The following is a 23,196-nucleotide window of genomic DNA, read 5'->3' on the forward strand; positions in this document are numbered from 1 at the left end:
GCACTTTGTATTGATTGGGTGCTCTGTTGTTTGGCCAGCTGCCTCCCCGCTAGGGCGGTGCGGCCTAGTGCGTCCACATAACCACAGACCGTGACAAGTGCAACATATTTCTAGACCCGAGGTCTCCAACCTTTTTAGTTCGTGAGGCACTTCCAAATATATTGGGTGATGTTTAGCAAGACTGGGTATTAACAAGGAGAAAGCCTATTAACCCCTTCAGGACACAGCCTGTTTTGGCCTTCAGGACGCAGCCAATTTTTTCAAATCTGACATGTTTCACTTTATGTGGTAATAACTTCGGAATGCTTTTACCTATCCAAGCGATTCTGAGGGTGTTTTCTCGTGACACATCGGACTTTATGTTACTGGCAAAATTTGCTCGATACATTAAGTATTTAATTGTGAAAAACACCAAAATGTAGCGAAAAATTGCAACAATTAGCATTTTTCTAAATTTATATGTATCTGCTTGTAAGACAGATAGTAATACCACACAAAATTGTTGCTAATTAACATCACCCATATTTCTACTTTAGATTGGCATTGTTTTTTGAACATCCTTTTATTTTTCTATGATATCACAAGGCTTAGAACTTTACCAGCAATTCTTCACATTTTCAAGAAAATGTCAAAAGGCTATTTTTACAGGGACCAGTTTAGTTGTGAAGTGGATTTTAGGGCCTTATATATTAGAAACCCTCGATAAGTCACCCCATTTTAAAAAACGTCACCCCTCAAAGTATTTAAAACAGCATTTACAAAATTTCTTAACCCTTTAGATGTTTCACAGGAATTAAGGAAACGTAGATGTGAAATTTTCAAATTTCTTTTTTTTTTTGCAGAAATTCATTTTTCATCTATTTTTTTTGTAACACAGAAAGTTTTACCAGAGAAACGCAACTCAATATCTATTGCCCAGATTCTGCAGTTTTTATAAATACCCCACATTTGGCCCTAGTTCACTTATTGACTGAAGCACAGGCCTCAGAAACAAAGGAGCACCTAGAGGATTTTGGGGCCTCCTTTTTATTAGAAAATATTTTAGGCACCATATCGGGTCTGAAAGGCTCTTGCGGCGCCAAACCAGTGGAAATCCCCAAAAAGTGACCCCATTTTGGAAACTATACCCCTTGAGGAAATTATCTAGGGGTATAGTGAGCATTTTGACCCCACAGTTATTTTGCATAAATTATTGGAAGTAGGCCGTGAAAATGAAAATCTAAATTTTTTTCAATAAAATTTAGGTTTAGTTAATGTTTTTTTCATTTTCACAGGAACTAAAGCAGAAAAAGCACCGCAACATTTGTAGAGAAGTTTCACCTGAGTACAATACCCCATATGTGGACTAAAAGGAGAAAATGCACCACTACTTTTGTAAAGCAATTTCTTCCGAGTAAAACAATACCCCACATGTGGTCATAAAAGTCTGTTTGGACACACAGCAGGGCTTAGAAGGGAAAGAGTGCCATTTGGCTTTTGGAGCTCAAATTTAGCAGGAATGGTTTGCGGAGACCACGTGGCATTTGCAAAGCCCCTAAGGGACCAAAACAGTGAAAACACCAAAAAAGTGACTCCATTTAGGAAACTACACCCCTTGAAGAATCCATCTAGGGGTGTAGTGAGCATTTTGAACCCACAGGGGTTTCATAGATTTTATTAGAATTGGGTCGTGTAGATAAAAAAAATCCTTTTTTTCCAATAAGACGTAGCTTTAGCTCAACATTTTTCATTTTCTCAACAAATAAAGGAATGAAAGAACCCCAACATTTCTGGAGTACGGCAATACCCCATTTGTGGTCATAAACTGCTGTTTGGACACACGGCAAGGATCAGAAGAGAAGGAGCACAGATTTTGCTGGATTGGTTTCTTGACACTGTCACTTTTGCAAAGCTCCTAAGGTACTAGTACAGTGGAAACTCCCCAAAAGTGACTCGATTCACGAAACTACACCCCTTGAGGAATTCATCTACGGGTGTAGTGAGCATTTTGACCCCACAGGTGTTTCATAGATTTTATTAGAATTGGGCAGTGAAAATAAAAAAAATCCTTTTTCTTCAATAAGACGTAGTTTTAGCTGAGAATGTTTCATTTTCTCAACAAATAAATGAAAAAAAGCACCCCAACACTTGTAAAGCAACTTCTCCGGTGTACGGCAATACCACATAAACTACCGTTCAAAAGTTTAGGGTCACTTAGAAATTTCCTTATTTTTGAAAGAAAAGCACCGTTTTTTTCAATGAAGATAACATTAAATTAATCAGAAATACACTCTATACATTGTTAATGTGCTAAATGACTATTCTAGCTGCAAACATCTGGTTTTTAATGCAATATCTGCATAGGTGTATAGAGGCCCATTTCCAGCAACCATCACTCCAGTGTTCTAATGGTACATTGTGTTTGCTAACTGTGTTAGAAGGCTAATGGATGATTAGAAAACACTTGAAAACCCTTGTGCAATTATGTTAGCACCGCTGTAAACAGTTTTGCTGTTTAGAGGAGCTATAAAACTGACCTTCCTTTGAGCTAGTTGAGAATCTGGGGCATTACATTTGTGGGTTCGATTAAACTCTCAAAATGGCTAGAAAAAGAGAGCTTTCATGTGAAACTTGACAGTCTATTCTTGTTCTTAGAAATGAAGGATATTCCATGCGAGAAATTTCCAAGAAACTGAAGATTTCCTACAACGGTGTGTACTACTCCCTTCAGAGGACAGCACAAACAGGCTCTAACCAGAGTAGAAAGAGAAGTGGGAGGCCGCGCTGCACAACTGAGCAACAAGACAAGTACATTAGAGTCTCTAGTTTGAGAAATAGACGCCTCACAGGTCCTCAACTGGCAGCTTCATTAAATAGTACCCGCAAAACGCCAGTGTCAACGTCTACAGTGAAGAGGCGACTCCGGGATGCTGGCCTTCAGGGCAGAGTGGCAAAGAAAAAGCCATATCTGAGACTGGCTAATAAAAGGAAAAGATTAATATGGGCAAAAGCACACAGACATTGGACAGAGGAAGATTGGAAAAAAGTGTTATGGACAGACGAATCGAAGTTTGAGGTGTTTGGATCACACAGAAGAACATTTGTGAGACGCAGAACAACTGAAAAGATGCTGGAACAGTGCCTGACGCCATCTGTCAAGCATGGTGGAGGTAATGTGATGGTCTGGGGTTGCTTTGGTGCTGGTAAAGTGGGAGATTTGTACAAGGTAAAAGGGATTTTGAATAAGGAAGGCTATCACTCCATTTTGCAATGCCATGCCATACCCTGTGGACAGCGCTTGATTGGAGCCAATTTCATCCTACAACAGGACAATGACCCAAAGCACACCTCCAAATTATGCAAGAACTATTTAGGGAAGAAGCAGGCAGCTGGTATTCTGTCTGTAATGGAGTGGCCAGCGCAGTCACCAGATCTCAACCCCATAGACCTGTTGTGGGAGCAGCTTGACCGTATGGTACGCAAGAAGTGCCCATCAAGCCAATCCAACTTGTGGGAGGGCCTTCTGGAAGCATGGGATGAAATTTCTCCCGATTACTTCAGCAAATTAACAGCTAGAATGCCAAAGGTCTGCAATGCTGTAATTGCTGCAAATGGAGCATTCTTTGACGAAAGCAAAGTTTGAAGGAGAAAATTATTATTTCAAATAAAAATCAATATTTCTAACCTTGTCAATGTCTTGACTATATTTTCTAGTCATTTTGCACCTCATTTGATAAATATAAGTGTGAGTTTTCATGGAAAACACAAAATTGTCTGGTTGACCCCAAACTTTTGAACGGTAGTGTATGTGGTCATAAACTGCTGTTTGGGCACAGAGTAGGGCTCAGAAGGGAAGGAGTGCCATTTGGCTTTTGGAGTACAGATTTTGCTGGATTGGTTTTTGGGCGCTATGTCACATTTGCAAAGTCTCTGTGGGACCAAAACAGTGGATCCCCCCAGAAGTTACCCCATTTTGGAAACTTCACCCCTCAAGGTATTCACCTAGGGCTGTAGTGAGCATATTAGTTTTGTTTGGAGTCTTACTGGTGTTTCCGTTTATAATGTGGGGGTACATGTAAGCTGGGCGGAGTATATAAGGGGCATAGTCAAGTGGTATAATAATGGGGTAAAAAAAAACAATCAAATAATCCATAGATGTGTGTTACGCTGTGACATAATCCTTTCTGCACAGGCCGGTGTCACACTAATAAATGGTCCTTTCTTATTCCCCTTTTGGTCCACACTCGGGATCTTTGCAGTTTGAGGAATTTTGCTGGGAAGTGCTGTCCTGGTATAATACGGGCACCCTTCCAGCAGATATGTTTGGGCCCTCCCCTTCCTGGTTCCCTAATTTTAGCGGCCTTGATAATTCGCCACTTGAAACAAAAGAAACGTTCCCCTCGGGCCGGCACAACTGCATATTTTTATTTCCTGGCTTATTGGAGCCTTAACTACCACGTAGTGGTATGATGGCTGTTTTTTTTGCGGGACGAGCTGTAGTTTTTATTGGTACCATTTTGGGGTACATGCGACTTTTTGATCACTTGTTATCCTTTTTATTTTGGGAGGCAAGGTGACCAAAAAACAGCAATTCTGGCATATTTTTTAAATTATTTTTATACAGCGTTCACCATGCGTTATAAATTACATGTTACCTTTATTGTGCAGGTCAGTCCGATTCCGGTGACACCTAACTTATAGCACTTTTTATGTTTTACAACTTTTTGCACAATAAAATAACTTTTGTAAAGAGAATGGATTTTTTCTGTCGCCAAGTTGTGAGAGCCATAACGGTTTTAATTTTTTCGTCGACGGAGCTGTATGAGGGTTTGTTTTCAGCGAGACGAGTTATAGTTTTTATCGGTACCATTTTTGGGTACATGCGACTTTTTGATCACTTTTTATTTCAATTTTTGGAAGACAAAGTGACTAAAAAATAGCAATTATGTCAGTATTTTTTAGGGTTTTTTTTACGCCGTTCACGGTGCGGAATAAATAACATAATATTTTTATAGTTAAGGTCGTTACGGTCGCAGCGATACCAAATATATATGGCTTTATTATTTTTTTTCAAAAAGGGCAATTGAAACTTTGAAACTTTTATTTTTTTTTACACTTTTCTTTAGTCCCACTAGGGGACTTTAAGGTCCAACGGTTTGTTTGATGTTCTAATACATTGCACTACCTATGTAGGTCAATGTATTAGAACTGTCAGTTGTTCACTGACAGCAAGCCGATCAGGCTCCGCCTCCGGGCTGGGCCTAATCGGCTTCCGTAATGGCAGATAGGAAGCCATTGTTAGGCATCCTGTTGCCATAGTAACAGTCGCCAGCCTTGCCATCGCATGGCAAGGCTGCCGATTTCATACAAACCACTTTGATGCAGCGATTGCATTGAATTTCTGCATTAAAGGGGTTAATGGCAGGAGTCGGAGCTAGCTCCGGTTCCTGTTGATAGATCGGGGTGTCCGCTGTAACATACAGCGGACACCCACCGCTGATGACGCCAGCTCAGCTTCTGAGCCGGAAGCTGAGCCGGCGCCATCTTACCGATGGTACCGGAAGCCTCCTGGGCCCCGCCGACGACGGGGCATAGGAGGATTCCGTTACTGGTAGACCGGGAGGTAAGTATTAGCCCTCCGATCGCCTTTGCAGCCACCGGCAACCCAGCGATCACGTTGCTGCAGTGCGGGTGGCTATAAACTCCGCACATGCTGCGATCTCTATTGAACGCAGCATGTGAGGGGTTAATCGGTCGGATCGGAAGCTAGCTCCGGTCCTGGCCAATACCTCAGGGTGCCAGTTGTAACATACAGCTGTCACCCGGCGGTGATGTCGCTGGCTCAGCTCCTGAGCCAGCTCCATCTGTTTCACGTACAGTTACGTGGAATTGCGGGAAAACACCATCTCCCATCACGTAACTGTACGTGAAATTGCCGGAAGGGGTTAAAGATATACCCTGTAATGACATGGCTAGTACACTAATTGTAACTGTCCAGTTATGTCTCTATTGTTTAGTTTAAGTAATATTATGCCATTTCTGGTGCCACTAGACACAACAGTATTTAGAGCTGCCACCTACTAGGGAGCCGAGACCCACTGATGGGGAACACTACCTAGACTATAAGGAACAGGAAAGAGTTTATCTAGGTTTCAGAGCTATGCACTACGTGTCAACAGTGAAGAACCTGGCTGCTCTGATTTGTAAGTATCACAGCAAAATGTGGGAAAAGAGAACCTGTCTTGTTCCTTTTAGGTCTGGAGGCTTTACTGGCCAGGAATATAGTTGAATTCTTATTTAACCCTATCACAGCCCTCTGTGAAGGCCCAATAGGTCCCCCAGACATTAAATTGTTGGTAGATCCTGGCAAAAATGGTAGAATCCACTTACAGAGGTCTAATGTCTATGGCCAACTTAACATGACTACACAATCCCATATACACAACATAAAGAAACAACAGCAATAATAACAATATTTATTGGGTATGTGACCTCCTGAGGTTAGAAGAAGCGCTGTATAGCATGAAACAGGCTGTTACTTACTTGCTGTCTAAGAAGCGTCCTATTTTAAGATGCCACAATAAAGAATGAAGTTTTACTAAATGGGTCAGTGCCGCATGTTCTTTTCTTCGTTCTCTGCTTACATATTACAAGCACTGTTTTGTATGTTGAGCACCATCCAAGTAACAGAGGAACCCCTGATATAATAGCTTCTTAAGAATTTATTATGCTTCGGTAGTGCCAACTTCTTCTTTCTGTATATTTTATGTCTCAACCTTTAGTATGTAAAAAAACCTATATAAAAATTCTGACATCTAACATCTTCTTTAGCAGGCGGTTTGTTTATACAATGAACTGGACATCGACGATGTATTTTACACTTACTGGCTTATCTAGTGATGAAAGAGTCCAGTCCCTTCTTTTTGTTATATTCTTGCTCTTGTACCTCATGTCACTCTGTGGAAATCTCACCATTGCTACAACAATATGGATGGAAAGTAAACTTCATAGACCTATGTATTTCTTTTTGGGTAACCTATCTTTTCTGGACATCTGCTACTCATCAGTGACTGTGCCCAAGTTGCTGACAGGTCTTATAGGAGGGAGTTCAGAGATTTCATTCAGAGGGTGTATGGCTCAACTCTATTTTTATGTCTCCTGTTGTAGCACGGAGTGTTTGCTTCTCTCAGTAATGGGATTTGACAGATGTGTGGCTATTTGTAACCCAATGCACTACACAACAATCATGAACAAACAAAAATGCATCCAACTGGCCACCAGTCTCTGGCTCATTGGCTTTATAACCTCAATTATACATACTATTTTTACAGCGCGGCTGCCCTACTGTAAGTCACATCGGATCTCTCATTTCTTCTGCGACATCCCACCGATGCTCAAACTTGCTTGTTCTGATACTTTCCTAAACAAACTACTCATCCTAACTGCTGGAGGATTTTTAGGGCTCAGCTCTTTTTTTCTCACTCTGGTATCCTATATACAAATAATCTCAGCCATCGTAAAAATTCACACTAAGGGGGGAAGAAGCAGAGCATTTTCGACATGTGCGTCTCATCTGATTGTTGTCCTCATCTTTTTTGGAAGTATAAGCTTTATGTACATGAGGCCAACTTCAGGATATTCACTGAAGCAAGACCAGCTTGTATCTCTTCTCTATGCTGTAGTTACACCTGCCCTGAATCCAGTTATCTATAGTCTAAGGAATAAAGAGGTGAAAAGTGCCTTGAAAAGGACAGTCAATAAAATATTTCATACAAAAATTTATGTATCAAATATGTAGCATTTTAGTTATTCTGTTAATTTAGTTGTGTTTGTTTAGTTGCAGTTCTGCCTTGGGGAAGCAGTTCTATAAAATGTTCCTAGACCTGCTTCTATGGTAAATCACATTACAGCACCAAATATAAAAACTGTAATTGAATTTCTTTACATACAGTTTTCATGACCTGGGAATTTGTACATGAAAGTTAATGGTTGAAAACCATTGCCGATCAAGAGCATGCAAACAGAGTGAGTAAGAGTTTACTTAAAGAGGTTGTCTTAAGATTAAGGGTATGTGCACACACAAAATAAAAAACGTCTCAAAATACAGTGCGGTTTTCAAGGGAAAACAGCTCTTGCTTTTCAGATGTTTTTTAATCAAAGTCGCGTTTTTCACTGCGTTTTTGATGGCCGTTTTTGGAGCTGTTTTCCCACTGAAATCAATGGGCAGATGTTTACGGCCCGAAAAACAGCTGAAAACACTCCATGTGAACATACCCTTAAAATTACATTTCTCTTGTAAATCACAGAAAATAAAATAATTTCAAATTTTAAAAAAATGCTCCTGTCTCTAGATGTTGCGGTTACATACTTGTTATGGCGCCCCCTGGCGTTCTTTTTGTTCCCTCTCAGAACGTCCATCTAATATGTGTGTTCAGTACATAGTGTGCTGATTCTTATTGGCTGACCTGCAGAATAGCAGGAATCACTCCACTGCCCATGTACAAGATTCTGGGCGTTGGGACTGAGCTAGAGTGCATGTGTGTCCATTAGGGGGACTTTCTTAGAGAAAATAAAAAGAACACAAGAATGTAACAGCAATCTTTAGACACAGGAGCATTTTAAAAAAAAAATCCAATTGAAAAATTATTTTCTTTTGTGTGATCTAAGAGAGAACGGCACAACATATGAAATTGCCCATATGGATATACACTACTTTTTTTTAGGTTAAATAGGTTCCTGATATTTCATGGACTTCAGGCAGTTGAGATCCAAAGCTTGACTGGAACAGCTCTGGTTTATGAGATATCACATTATGAATGTGAGCATTATTGGCTCTAACTAACACATTTTTGCTTTTTCATTTTTACAATGTTTTGTACTATTTTTATGGAAGGTTGTGTGTTAGCGTACCTCATCTCCTTAGTCTACAGTATGTCTTTTTGTCTTTGTTATCCATTTGTAGCTTTTGTCTCAATGTTGGCTTGCTGCATGTCATTGGTGGTGTGTGCATAAAAAATGATAGCAGATTGTATACATTTTTTAGCATTCTTTATGGGGATGATGACCATATTACAGTATGTATATCCGATAGAATTACAGAAGATGGATAGTATCATGGATATTCTTTGATCCACACATAACTTTTGGGAGAAGTGTTGATGGTAACTGAATCTAACTGGGTGTTCCCAGCCAGAGAATTGGCCATGCATGGGCAGCCTTTCTCTATAAAAAAGAATGGGAACATTTGAAAGAACCGAGCACTCCCATACAAGCAAACGTGAGAGTGTTTGGCTATTTCCGACATTGTCATTAATTTTTTATAGAGAATGGCTATGCACATGCAGCAAACTCTTTGGCTGGGAATAGTCTGGAACCATGACGTGGTGATACCACCAACTATTATGCTTTTATGACATATCTAATTGACATTTAAATGTGAGCACTTCTTATCAGACACAAAGAGATGCCCAGCTCAGTGCAATAGGGTCCTTATGAGGCAGATACTATGGTGACATCAGGCTGACACTCCAGGGGACAACCATAGCTTACACTCTAGCATGCATTTAAGGCAGGCACTCTGGGGTTATCAGAGTGGTATTGTGGCTAGCACTCGGGGAGCATCTGTGGCTGGCATTCTTGGAGTTGTGACTGTCAAGCACTGATGGGGACTTTTGGCTGGCACACCTCTGTAGCTTACTCTCAGGAGTAAAAAAAAAACCTGCACACCACAATAAGTAAGCTACATAAGATACTACCTTAATTTGCCTTTTTGGTTTTGCTTTGGGATGAGAAATGGATTTTGTTGGAAGGTATGATAATGGTGATAATATAACATTATGAAGTCACATGAGAATATACTGTAACGCACATGACATTAGGACATTTACTTGCAGACCCAGGCTGCAGACAAGGAAGGACCAGATTAAAGGTAAGGGCTCATGCACACATCAGTTATTTTCTTAAGTTTGCGGTCCGTTTTTTTAAAGTATAGCACACTGACCCAGTTATTTGTATGGGGCCATGCACACATCCATTTTATTTGCAGATCTGTGTGCCCGTTCTGTAAAACTCAGAGCAGGTCCTATTCCTGTTAGTTTTTGCGGATCAGTCTCGCCCATTCTATTCAATGGTGTGTTGAAAAAGCGGACCGCACACGGAAGCCATCCATGTGCAGTCCGTGTTTTGCAGCCTCATGAAAGGACACGAATGTGTGCATGAGGCCTAAGTTATAACTGCTCCACTAACTGTAGTTATTTTGTGGCAGGATAGTTTGGGAAACTGGCATAGCTCCATTTTCCCAGTGCTATTTAGAAAATAAAAGCAAGTGCCTGTTTTCTTACTGTTCTTGCAATGTTCTTTTAACCCCTTCCCAACATATGTCATATGGATACGCCATGGAAAGCCAGTGCTTTCCGCAGTTTGACAAACGGGAAACGAAAATGACAAACGGGGAAGGGGTTACTGTGAAAAATTAGACGATTCTAAACTAAAGATGGCTGCTGTTCATAACAGCAGCAATTCAGACCGGCCAATTGCAGCGTTTGCGTCTTTAGCCAATCACTATGCCACAGGTCACAGTAATATGGTGGTAATTGGTACTGTCTAGGACAGCACCAATCCCTACTATATACTGATGAGGAGGTGGCGGTGATGCCACCTCCCTGATCACTACGATTGGTCAGTCTGCATAGGCTCATCAATCGCAGCCATGGCGGGTGTTTCAAACACCCTCCACCAGCTATGCCCACCTCATTCCGGTTAGGAATGGCAAGCAGAGCTGGTGTGACTGTGTGTGAGCCATACTTACTGGTTCTGAGGCCTTCTGGTCTTGCGATTCTGCTGAGACATCTGCATCCCGCTGCTGTGTGATCACTCTGAGTGGTCATCATCATCTCTGCTGCTACTGATTATTTTTATTTTTTTTAGCAGCATAACTAGTTCTGTCCCTTAATTTCTTATCCCTGTACAACTCCCCCCTCCCCTCTTCCCCTTTTTACGTCCTGTGGTCGCTGAGTGTGAATCAGTGACCTCCATCACTGATCGGTCTGTGCGCAAAATTTTTGGCACAGGACTTTTTTTTTCTGTTTTCTGCATTGTCCCCCTGTGTGCGCACTGACAACCATCACTGATCAGCATCTGTGGTCATTTTTTTGACGCAGGTTGTTTTTTTGTCTTTTTCTACCCGCACAAATTCACTGTGTGCATCCTGCAGCAGCTGAGCACTAATCATTGACCGCCATCACTGAACGTCATCTTTGCTTAATTTTTGGCGCAGGTTTTTTTTTTTTTGACCTTTTTTTTACTGCTCCATCTTTTTGTGTGCGCCCTGCAGCCACTGATTGCTATAATGTCTATAATCAGCCTCAGTTGTAATTTGTTGACGCAGATTTTTTTGGACCATTTTTTTTCTATAGAACTGTAAAAAAAAATAATAAAAAAAATTATAGTTAGGTGTAGTTAGCACCTGCATACAGTAGGTAGGGCATTAGAGTAGCGGACATTTACTGACATCCATTTTGTTAAAAAATATATAGCAGAAGTTTTAGCTATATATTTTTTCTACAATTTTAGCGTAAATTTACAGCTTATAGTTAGCGTCAGTTAGTGACAGACACTCAATTTTTTTCTAACTAAAGTTCGTTCACTAAATTTTTGATAGCGTAGTGAAAGTTTTAGTGTAAATTTACAGCTTATAGTCAGTGTCAGTTAGTGACGGACATTCAGGTTTTTTTGAACTGAAGTTCGGTCGCTTAAGATATGATAGCATAGCGACAGTTTTAGTGTAAATTTACAGCTTATAGTTAGCGTCAGTTAGCGATAGACAATCAGTTTTTTTTAACTGAAGTTCGGTCACTAAATTTTTGATAACTTAGTGACACAGTTGTAGTCAGGAATTTTTTACAGTTTTATATTGGATGTTCAGTAAATTTCTTTCTCCTAAATTTTCATCTAATTCTTTTCTTCTTTTTCTGCTCTTCTTTTTTTTTTTTTTCTTTGAAATTTCATATACACGTGTAAAAGCACAACACACACAACCACCTCTATAAAAAAAAAAAAATCAGTATTACACGTGTTGAAGCACTACATACCCCCCTAATGAAAGTGTCCCAATCATCCCAAAGGGTCTATTCAGCTGAGCAGGCATACACCATCCTGGCCTCTGACAGTGATTTGGCGAGCAAGGGAGAAGAGGAAATCACCCCTTTCCTCTTGTTCCCCTACTCCTCATCATCCTCAACCAGTGATGAGGTGCTGCAAGACATCAGCTGAGACAACCCCCCAAATGAGTGATACCATATGGAACCGACCCCCTGAGAATTATGAGCCTCACATTCCAGATTTCATAGGCCGTTCAGGATTTTGGTTTGAGACTGTAGGTTTCACGGAAATTCACTTTTTCTACAACAGCATCTCATTATTTCAAGTTCTCTCCCTCAGAAGTACTGCAGCGTACGGCACCTTGCGCAAAAACCAGAGAAGCCTCTCTAAAACTCTAATTGGGCAACCCCTAAGAAAGGGAGAAAGCAGGGCCCTAAACAGCAAGAACATGTTGCTGGTCAAGTATAAAAACAAGAGGGATGTCCTTATGTTGACCGCAATACACGGTAGTGGCAGCACCCCTGTCCTTGTCCGAGGTAGCACTACAATGACCCCCAAGCCAGATTGCACCCTAGTCTATAAAAAGTGCATGGTAAGGGTTGATCTCTTTGATCAAGTACTGAAGCCGTACAGTGCCATGCGTAAAACAAAGGTGTGGTACAAAAAGCTTGCTGTGCACATGGTACAGATGGCATTGTATAACTCTTATGCTATACCAATGTGCAGGCTGGAGAGAGGCATTCCTTCAGTTTCAAAAGGCGGTTACCAAGGCCCTTGTATTTGGGAAAGAGGAAGGGGAGGGCCCCAATACTTCTAGAAGTGATGGTCCACATATTGTACAAGGGCAAAACTTTCCAAGCAATATCTCCTCCACTGGTAAAAAGGAAGGACCAAAAAAAGTGCAAAGTGTGTGACAAAAGGGGGAGAAGACGAGACACAACTTATCATTTTGAAACCTGCCCCTAAAAAAATGGCCTGTGTATAAAAGAGTGCTTGAAAGTTTATCACACATCCATAGATTTTTAAGTGAATCATTTATTTAAATGTTCACTATACCCCTAGATAATTTCCTCTATGGGTGTAGTTTCCCAAATTGAGTCACTATTAGGGGGTTTCCCCTGTTTTGGCCACTCAGGGGCTTTGCAAATGCAACATGGCCTCTGCAAACCATTCCAGCTAAATTTGAAATCCAAATGGCACGCCTTCCCTTCTGAGCCCTGCTGTGTGTCCAAACAGCTGTTTATGACCACTTATGGGGTATTGTTGTACTCGGGAGAAACTGCTCTACAAATGTTGGTGTGCTTTTTCTCCTTTAGTTCTTGTGGAAATGAAAAAAACATTAGGTAAACCAACATTTTATTGAAAAATATATAGCTTTTCATTTTCACGGCCTGCTGCCAATAATTTGTGCAAAAAAAACTTGTGGAGTCAAAATGCTCAATATATCCCTAAATAATTTCTCTAAGGGTGTAGTTTCCAAAATAGGGTCACTTGTGGGGGGGGGGGTTTCCACTGTTTTGTCTCCTCAGAGGCTTTGCAAAGGCGACATGGCCTCCGCAAACTATTCCAGCTAAATTTGAGCTCCAAAAGTCAAATGGCGCTCAATCCCTTCTGAGCCCTGCCGTGTATCCAAACAGCCGTTTATGACCACATATGGGGTATTGTACTCAGGTGAAACTTCTCTACAAATGTTGCGGTGCTTTTTCTGCTTTAGTTCCTGTGAAAATGAAAAAAACATTAACTAAACCTAAATTTTATTGAAAAAAATTTAGATTTTCATTTTCACGGCCTACTTCCAATAATTTCTGCAAAAAATCTGTGGGGTCAAAATGCTCACTATACCCCTAAATAATTTGCTTGAGTGGTGTCGTTTCCAAAATGGGGTCGCATGTGGGGGTTTCCACTGTTTTGTCCCCTAAGGGGGTTTGCAAATGTGACATGGCCTCTGCAAACTATTCCAGCTAAATTTCAGCTCCAAAAGTCAAATGGCGCTCCTTCCATTTTGAGCCCTGCCGTGTGTAAAAAAACAGCTGTTTATGACCAAATATGGGGTATTGTTGTACTCGGGAGAAATAGCTAAACCTACATTTTATTGGGCGAAAAGCAGATTTCCATTTTCACAGGCTACTTACAATAATTTCTGCAAAAAACCTGTGGGGTCAAAATGATCACTATACCCCTAAATAATTTCCTTGTGGGGTGTAGTTTCCAAAATCGGGTCACTTGTGGGGGGTTTCCTTTGTTTTAGTACCACAAGACTTTTTCAAACCTGACATGGTGCCTAAAATATAATCTAATAAAAAGAAGGCCCTAAAATCCACTAGATGCTCCTTTGCTTCTGAGGCATGTGTTTCAGTCCATTAGCACACTAGGGCCACATGTGGGATATTTCTAAAAACGGCAGAATCTGGGCAATAAATTATGAGTTGTGTTTCTATGGTAAAACCTTGTGTGTTACGGAAATTTTTTTTAATAAAAATGAATTTCTGCAAAAAAAATAAATTTGTATTATTTTACCCCTACTTTGCTTTAATTCTTGTGAAACGTCTGACGGGTTAAATACATTTCCTAAATGCTGTTTTGAATACTTTGAGGCGTGCAGTTTTTAAAATGGGGGTATTTATGGGGGTTTGTATTGTATGGGCCCCTCAAAGCCACTTCAGAACTGAACCGGTCCCTGTAAAAATAGCCCTTTGAAATTTTCTTGAAAGTGTGAGAAATTTCTGCTAAAGTTCTAAGCCTTGTAACATCCTAGAAAAATAAAAGGATGTTCAATAAAACAATGCAAACATAAAGTAGACATATGGGAAATGTTAATTAGCAACTATTTTGTGTGGTATAACTGTCTGTCTTACAAGCAGATACATTTAAATATATACAAATTCTATTTTTTGCAATTTTTTGCAAAATTTTCTAAAGCTTTTCACAAACAAATACTGAATATATTGACCAAATTTTACCAGAAACATAAAGTCGAATGTGACATGAGAAATAGGTAAAAGCTTGGATAGGTAAAAGCATTCCAAAGTTATTACCACATAAAGTGAGATATGTCAGATTTGAAAAATGAGGCTCTGTCAGGAAGGTCAAAAGTGGCTGCAGCGGGAAGGGGTTAAAATGCATTTATAAATCTATTATTTAAATTTAAAAAAAGACTACTTTTACCTTAAGGCAAGGTCAGCATGTAGTGGATTTGGCAACGCTTCCCTGGTCACCCACCAGTCTCTGTACAACCAGCATCCAGCAATAATGGCGTCACACTTGAAATCAAAGGCTGCAGCGGTTACATGCAACTACACGTCGTCGTTCGCGGTCATATGTGCAGGGTTCAGTGGGAGACAAGAGAAGCATTACCATGGGGGCACATTTTTTTAAGCCAAAACTAAAATTGGATCTAGGAGAGCAGACCTATAGGGCATTCCTTTATATGTTCTGTTTAGGATCCGTTCCTGGTTTTGGTAAAAAAAAACATGCAAAATCTGCAGAAAAATCTGCACTGTGTGAATAAGGCCTAACACTGACAGGCATAATATACTTTTGCTTTGCAGTGTATTAACCTCTTATCACAACAGCCATGTTTGACCTTTCTGGCAGTCTCATTTTTCAAAAACCTGATTTATTATTATTTATTTTACGGCGTTCACCATGCGGTAGAAATAACATGTTAACTTTATTCAGCGAGCGGGTATGATTACCAGATATTAAGGGTATGGCCAAACGGAGCGGCCCTGACACGCAATGCTGCAAACAACTGCACTGGCACTATGTAGGAGCGGCTGTCAAATACCACGTTAAGTGGTATTCCGGTTACATGCGCATGCGCACTGCCTCTCTATTCATTCTCTATGGGAGCGTCGGAGATAGCCAAGTGCAGTGTTCGGCTTTTTCCGGTGCTGCCATAGGGAATGAATAGGGGGTAAGTTGTTGGAATTTGCAAACTTGTGCGGCCATAAAGAGTGTATCAATTCATGGCCGCACGATTTTGCAGATAAAGGGACGGTTTACTCACGTTAACATGCGGCCACTAACAGGCTGTTTGACAGCCGCACCGAATATGGTGCCGGCGCGGTTGTTAGCCGCGTTGCGACCGTGTCAGGGCCGCTCCGTGTGGCCCTACCCTTTTGGTTTAGTTATGTTTTTCTACTTTCACACAACAAAAGCACTCTTTTTAAAAAACACTCATGTTTTTGTGCCACCATATTCCGACAGCAATAACTGTTTTTTCATCTGTTAGGTTAACTTTCCCAAATATTGAAGTCATGTTGAGGCTTGATTTTTTGCAGGTAGTTTTTATTGGTACCATTTTGGGGTACATGTGATTTTTTAATTAATTTTTATTCCATTTTTCAAAAGGCGAGGTGACCAAAAAACTGCAATTTTATCATAGGGTTTATTTTTTTTTACGCCATTTACTGTGCGGTATGAATGCAATGTTAACTTTATTTTGTTGGTCAGTACGGTTATGGAGATACCAAATTTCTAGTTTTTTTTGTTTTAAAGCTTTTGCACAATAAAATTACTTGTTTGTGTCGCTATATTCTAAGAGCCATAACGTTTTTATCTTTCTGTCAAAAAAGCTGTGTATGGGGTTGTTTGTTGTTTTTTGGAGTGCATGCAACTTTTTGATCACTTTTTATTCAACTTTTTGGGAGACAAGGTGACCAAAAAAATAGCAACTCTGGCATTTTTTTTCTTATTGTTCACCATGCTGGATAAATGATAATTTTCTAGTTTGGGTCATTACTGATGCAGTGATACCAATTATGTACACCGCGTTCCAAATTATTATGCAAATGTTATTTTTCGCTGATTTTCCTAAATAGTCGATGCAAATGACAGTCAATATAATCTTCAAGCAATCAACCGTTGGAGTATAAAGCAAATTTTATTGAAGAAATCTCCTAATGATAACAGATTTTTTTTAGACGTAAAAAACTCAAAATGCACTGTTTCAAATTATTATGCACAACAGAGATCAAAACATTTTAAAGGTTGTAAAGCGAACTAAAATGGTAATTTGTTGAATTTGCAGCATCAGGAGGTCATATTTACAGAAATCAAAAGCTCTTTCAATCCAAAAAAACTTAACAGGCCAAGTTACATGTTAACATAGGACCCCTTCTTTGATATCACCTTCACAACTCTTGCATCCATTGAATTTGTGAGCATTTGGACAGTTTCTGCTTGAATATTCTTGCAGGATGTCAGAATAGCCTCCCAGAGCTTCTGTTTTGATGTGAAACTGCCTCCCACCCTCATAGATATTTTGCTTGAGGATGCTCCAAAGGTTCTCAATAGGGTTGAGGTCAGGGGAACATGGGGGTCACACCATGAGTTTCTCTCCTTTTATGCCCATAGCAGCCAATGACACAGAGGTATTCTTTGCAGCATGAGATGGTGCATTGTCATGCATGAAGATAATTTTGTTATAGAAGGCACGGTTCTTCTTTTTGTACCATGGAAGAAAGTGGTCAGTCATAAACTCTACGTACTTTGCAGAGGTCATTTTCACACCATCAGGGACCCTAAAGGGGCCTACCAGTTCTTTCCCCAAGATTCGAGCCCAAAACATGACTCCGCCACCTCCTTGCTGACGTCGCAGCCTTGTTGGGACATGGTGGCCATTCACCTACCATCCACTACTCCATCCATCTGGACCATCCAGGGTTGCACAGCACTCATCAGTAAACAACACGGTTTTAAAATTAATCTTCATGTATTTCTGAGCCCACTGCAACCGTTTCTGCTTGTGAGCATTGTTTAGGGGTGGCCGAATAATAGCTTTATTCACATTTGCAAACCTCTGGAGGATCCTACACCTTGAGGTTTGCGGGACTCCAGAGGCACCAGCGGCTTCAAATACCTGTTTGCTGCTTTGCAATGGCATTTTAGCAGCTGCTCTCCTAATCCTATTAATTTGTCTGGCAGAAACCTTCCTCATTATGCCTTTATCTGAACGAACCCGTCTGTGCTCTGAATCAGCCACAAAACTTTTCACAGTACGATGATCACGCCTAAGTTTTCTTGAAATATTCAATGTTTTCATACCTTGTCCAAGGTATTGCACTATTTCACGCTTTTCGGCAGCAGAGAGATCCTTTTTCTTTCCCATATTGCTTGAAACCTGTGGCCTGCTTAATAATGTGGAACATCCTTCTTAAGTAGTTTTCCTTTGTTTGGGCACCCCTGGCAAACTAATTATCACAGGTGTCTGAAATTGATTACAATGATCCAAAGAGCCCTAAGACACAATACCATCCATGAGTTTAATTGAAAAACTAATTATTAAATGTTTATGACACTTAAATCCAATGTGCATAATAATTTGGAACACGGTGTATAGATTAGACTTATTATAGAAAAAAGATGATTTTTGTTTTTTGAACTTGAAACTTTAAAGGGTTTATCTAGAATGTGAAAATATTTTATTAGAGGTTGGAATTAAATAAATAAACCAGAAAAGCAATACTTACCTATCCTTACCCTGGCGATCCAGAACTGTTGCTGCAGCCAATCAGAGGGCTTATCGGGGGTCTGTGGTAAAGAATCGTACTTCTGGCATAATGCCCTGTTGAGCCCTCTGATTGGCTGCAGCAGTTACATGGTACATTCATGTAAACAGCCACAGGGAGAGCCGCCGAAGCGTCAGCCCTTAATCGCGGTCAGCAAGGATAGGTAGCTTTTTTTGTTTATTTCATTTTCAGCCCCTAATAAAAAAAAAAATTCACATCCTGGATAACTGCTTTAATTTTCATATTTTGTACAAGGGGACAAGAAATTCCAACTGCCTGATTGCAGTTATAATACACTGCACTACTTATCTAGTGCAATGTATTATAATTGTCAGTTTTACACTGACAGGTAGCCTATGGTAGAGCTTAATATGCTTTTGTAGATGGCAACCATATGGACACGATATGATGGGCTTTCGTGGGGGCTGATGGGCTACAGAAGAGAGCAGGCCTGCAGTGACACAGGACGGCATGGGAAAGGGATGAGTATGTAAAGTTGTTTTTTTTCACTTAAAAGCGTGAGTGGCATTATCTACAGGGAGCCTTACCTACAGGTGTCTATATGTGAAGCACCATCTAAACGGGAGGCTATATGTAGGGCACTATCTACAGGGGGCTATATGTGGGGCACTATATACAGGGGGCGCTATATTTGGGGCACTATCTACAGAGGGACTATATTTGGGGCACAGAATGATTTCTTTTTGTGAAACAGCAACTCCCAGCATATCCTTACCATTGTTCGGGCTATGAGCTGTATTTGTGCTGGTGTTCTATTTATGTGGTGAGCCTGGTTCTGGTTTTGTATATATATATATATATATATATATATATATATATATATTGAGCATGATATATATATATATATATATATATATATATATATATATTGAGCATGGTTCTGGTGTGTTGTATTTATGTACTGAGCTTGGTTCTGGTGCTGTATATATGTACTGAGCTTAGTTTTGGTGAAGTATATATGTACTGAGCTTGGTTTTGGTGCTGTATATATGTACTGAGCTTGGTTCTGGTGCTGTATGTCTGGACTGAGCTTGGTTCTGGTGCTGTATATAAGTACTGATCTTGGTTCTGGTGTTGTATTTATGTATTGAGCGTGGTTCTGAGGCTCTATATATGTACTGAGTGTTGTTCTGGTGTTGTGTTTATGTACTGAGCTTTTTTCTGGTGCTGTATATATGTATTGAGCTTTGTTCTGGTGCTGTATATATGTACTGAGCTTGGTTCTGGTGTTGTATAAATGTACTGAGCTTGGTTCTGTTGCTCTATATATGTTCTGAGTTTTGTTCTGGTGTTGTGTTTATGTACTGAGCTTTTCTCTGGTGCTGTATATATGTACTGATCTTTGTTCTGCTGCTGTATATATGCATTGAGCTTTGTTCTGGTGCAGTAGGAGTATTTACAGGAGTTGCTTCACATCAGTTATGACCGACGAAAGACATATTATCTCAGTTCTGAGATCTCATTATGAGACTCAGGGAGAGATCTTTTTGTCCCAGCTCGTAGCTGAGCTCCGGGGACCTCCTACTGCTGCAGCTGCAGTGAGTAGTGATGCTAATAGAGAGGGCAGATGGACCGCTCGGCAAACCTGTCAACCTGTAAAGCTGGGCCGTAGTCCCCTTGTTTCTAACATGCGGCGAGGCAGTATTCATACCTCTAATGCCATAGCTCGGGTCCCGCCGGCCATCGCTGTAGCACTCCGATAGCTCTGCACACTTCCGGTTTGGCCGTTTCCCGCCAAAACGCTACCTCTCCTGCTACAGTGCAGCCTCTACATCCTGCTGCTGTTACCTCCTTACTGCAAAGCAGTGTTATCATAATGGGGAATAATACTGCTTCTTCCTCTACATCTGAGGATCCCCTCCCTCCTTCCACAGCTCAGGCACCCTTAGTTTTACCAGTGTCTGAACTGGTTCTTGCTCAGGTTCAGGAGCCTGATTTGCCAATTGTTGGTGCCTCAAAATCAGGGCTGGCAGCCGCAGCCTTCCGCAGCAGAGCACATGCCGCTATCTATGCCCCTGCTTGATATTACTAGGAGGTCCCATGGCCGCCATCACTACTCCTCGGGGGCCTCCTCCTAGAGCTCTGTCCGGCCTAGTCGGCGCAGGGCTGCTGGGCGAAAACGCCACTGTTCCCGCCATAGGTCGAGATCTTCAAGGAGAAGCAGCAGATCTCGTCGTTCAAGATAATCTAAGTGGCGTTCTCCGTCTACCTCAGACGTGAGCTCCTGTAGTTCCTCGAATGCTGACAGGGCTTCTAGAAGACGCAGTATGAGGCGGGAGCCTGCTTGGTCGACCAGACGGTCGTTCCGTGGAACCAGTCGGGCTAGCACGGTTCCAGATTTAGTATCGGGGTCCGTTCCTGAACCATCCGTTCTAGCTGCTGTTGATGAGTTTGACACCGCTTTGTGCACGCAAAAATAATAAAGTTATGGGTCTTAGAATGTCGACACAGAAAACAAATGATTTTATAAAAAAAGTAATTTTATTGTGCAAAAGCTGCAATACATAAAAAAACTATATAAATTTGGTATCGCCGTAATCGTATCGACCCGCAGAATAAAGCTAACATGTAATTTAGGGCACACTGTGTATGCCGATAAAAAAACCAATAAAAAACTATTCCAGAATTGCTTGTTTTTGGTAATTTCCTTTACCAAAAAATGAAATAAAAAGTGATCAAAAAGTCGTATGTGTTCTAAAATGGTACCAATAAAATCTACAGCCCGTCTGGCAAAAAACAAGCCCGCACACCGCTCAATCAACTGAAAAATAAAAAAGTTACGGCACTAGTAATGCGGTGATGAAAAACATCTCAATGCGCAGGCCAGAGGGGAACATTCCTTCAGTTTCAGGGCCATAGTATTTAGGAACTAGGAAAGGGAATGGACACAGCACATCCGCTGGAAGCGAGGGCGCCCGTATTATACCAGCGCAAAACTTTCCCAGTAATATTTCCCAAACTACGAAGGAAAAAAAGTCCCCAAAAGGTGCAGAGCGTTACACAAGAGGGATAAGAAAGAAAACCGTTTATGAGTGTGACACCGGCCTGCGCATAACGGATCGCTTCACATCGTAACACACATCTATGGATAATTGTATTATTTACCCCATTATTATACCCTCTTATTATGCCCTGATGTACTCCGCACAGATTACATATACCCCTGATATACTCCGCACAGATTACATATGCCACCACATTATAAACGGAAATACCAGCAAAACCCCAAACAGAACTATTACCAAGCAAAATCCATGCTCAAAATGGCGGTCTATTCCTTCTTAGCCCTACAGTGTGCCCAAACAGCAATTTATGGCCACAAGTAAGGCATTACCATACCCAGGAGAACCCGATTAACAATTTATGAGGTAAGATTCTCTAGGGGCACAACATCTTGTGCGGTGAATGGGCAGATCAGTGGAGAAATTGCAATTTTCACTTTGCACAATCCACTGCGTATTCATTTCTGAAAAACACCTGTGGAGTCTAAATTCTCACTACACCCCTTGATAAATGCCTTTAGGGGTGTAGTTTCTAAAACAGGGTCACTTTTGTTTGGTACATCAGGGGTTTTTCAAATGCAACATGGCGTCCGCAAACCTTTCCAGCAAAATCTACGCTCCAAAAGATAAATACCGCTCCTTTTCTTCTGAATGCTCCCATATATGTAAACAGCTGATTATAACCACATATGGGGTGTTACCGTACTCGGGAGAAATTACTTTACAAATGTTGGGGTGCTTTTTCTTCTCAATTCCTTGTAAAAATGAAAAATGTGTATCTAAAACTACATCTTGTTGGAAAAAAAAATTATTTTTCATTTTCATGGCTTAATTCTAATTAATTCAGCAAAAAACCTTTGGGATCAAAATTTTCACTATACCCCTAGATGATTCCTCAGGGGGTGCAGTTTCCCAAATGGAGTCACTTTTGGGGTGTTTCCACTGTACTAGTACTACAGGGGCTCAGCAAATATGACATGACACCCAGAAACCATTCCAAAATCCAAATGGTGCTCCTTCCATTCAGAGCCCTACCGTGTGTCCAAACAGATGTTTGTGACCACATGTAGGGTATTGTTTTACTCGGGAGAAGTTGCTTTACAAATGTTGTGGTGCTTTTTCTCCTTCAGTCCTTGTGGAAATGAAAAAAAAATACCTAAACCTACATTTTCTTTGAAAAAACGTAGATTTTCATTTTTACGGCCTACTTACAATAAGTTCTGTAAAAAAACTGGCCGGTCAAACTGCTCACTGTACCCCTAGATAATTTCCTCATGGGGTGTAGTTTCCAAAATGGGGTCACTTATTGGGGGTTTCCACTGTTTTGTCCCCTCAGGAGCTTTGTAAATGCAACATGGCCTCCGCAAACCATTCCTGCTAAATTTGAGTTCCAAAAGCCAAATGGTGCTCTTTCCCTTCTCAGCCTCGCCGTGTGTCCAAACAGCCGTTTATTACCACATGTGGGGTATTGTTTTACTCGGGAGAAATTTCTTTACAAATTTGATGGTGCCTTTTCTCCTTTAGTCCTTGTGGAAATGAAAAAAATTAGCATGTAGATTTTCATTTTCACAGCCCACTTGCAA

General features: G+C 40.7%; 1 protein-coding gene across 1 annotated transcript; it reads left to right on the forward strand.

Moving 5' to 3' along the window:
• Window positions 1-6,847: 6,847 nt before the first annotated feature.
• On the forward strand, window positions 6,848-7,777 carry LOC142650016 (olfactory receptor 5V1-like). The gene has a single exon (XM_075825579.1). The coding sequence runs from the start codon at window positions 6,848-6,850 to the stop codon at window positions 7,775-7,777; it is 930 nt and encodes a 309-aa protein (XP_075681694.1).
• Window positions 7,778-23,196: the final 15,419 nt, after the last annotated feature.

The sequence above is a fragment of the Rhinoderma darwinii genome, chromosome 1 (genome assembly GCF_050947455.1).
Source record: "Rhinoderma darwinii isolate aRhiDar2 chromosome 1, aRhiDar2.hap1, whole genome shotgun sequence".
Taxonomy (NCBI): domain Eukaryota; kingdom Metazoa; phylum Chordata; class Amphibia; order Anura; family Rhinodermatidae; genus Rhinoderma; species Rhinoderma darwinii.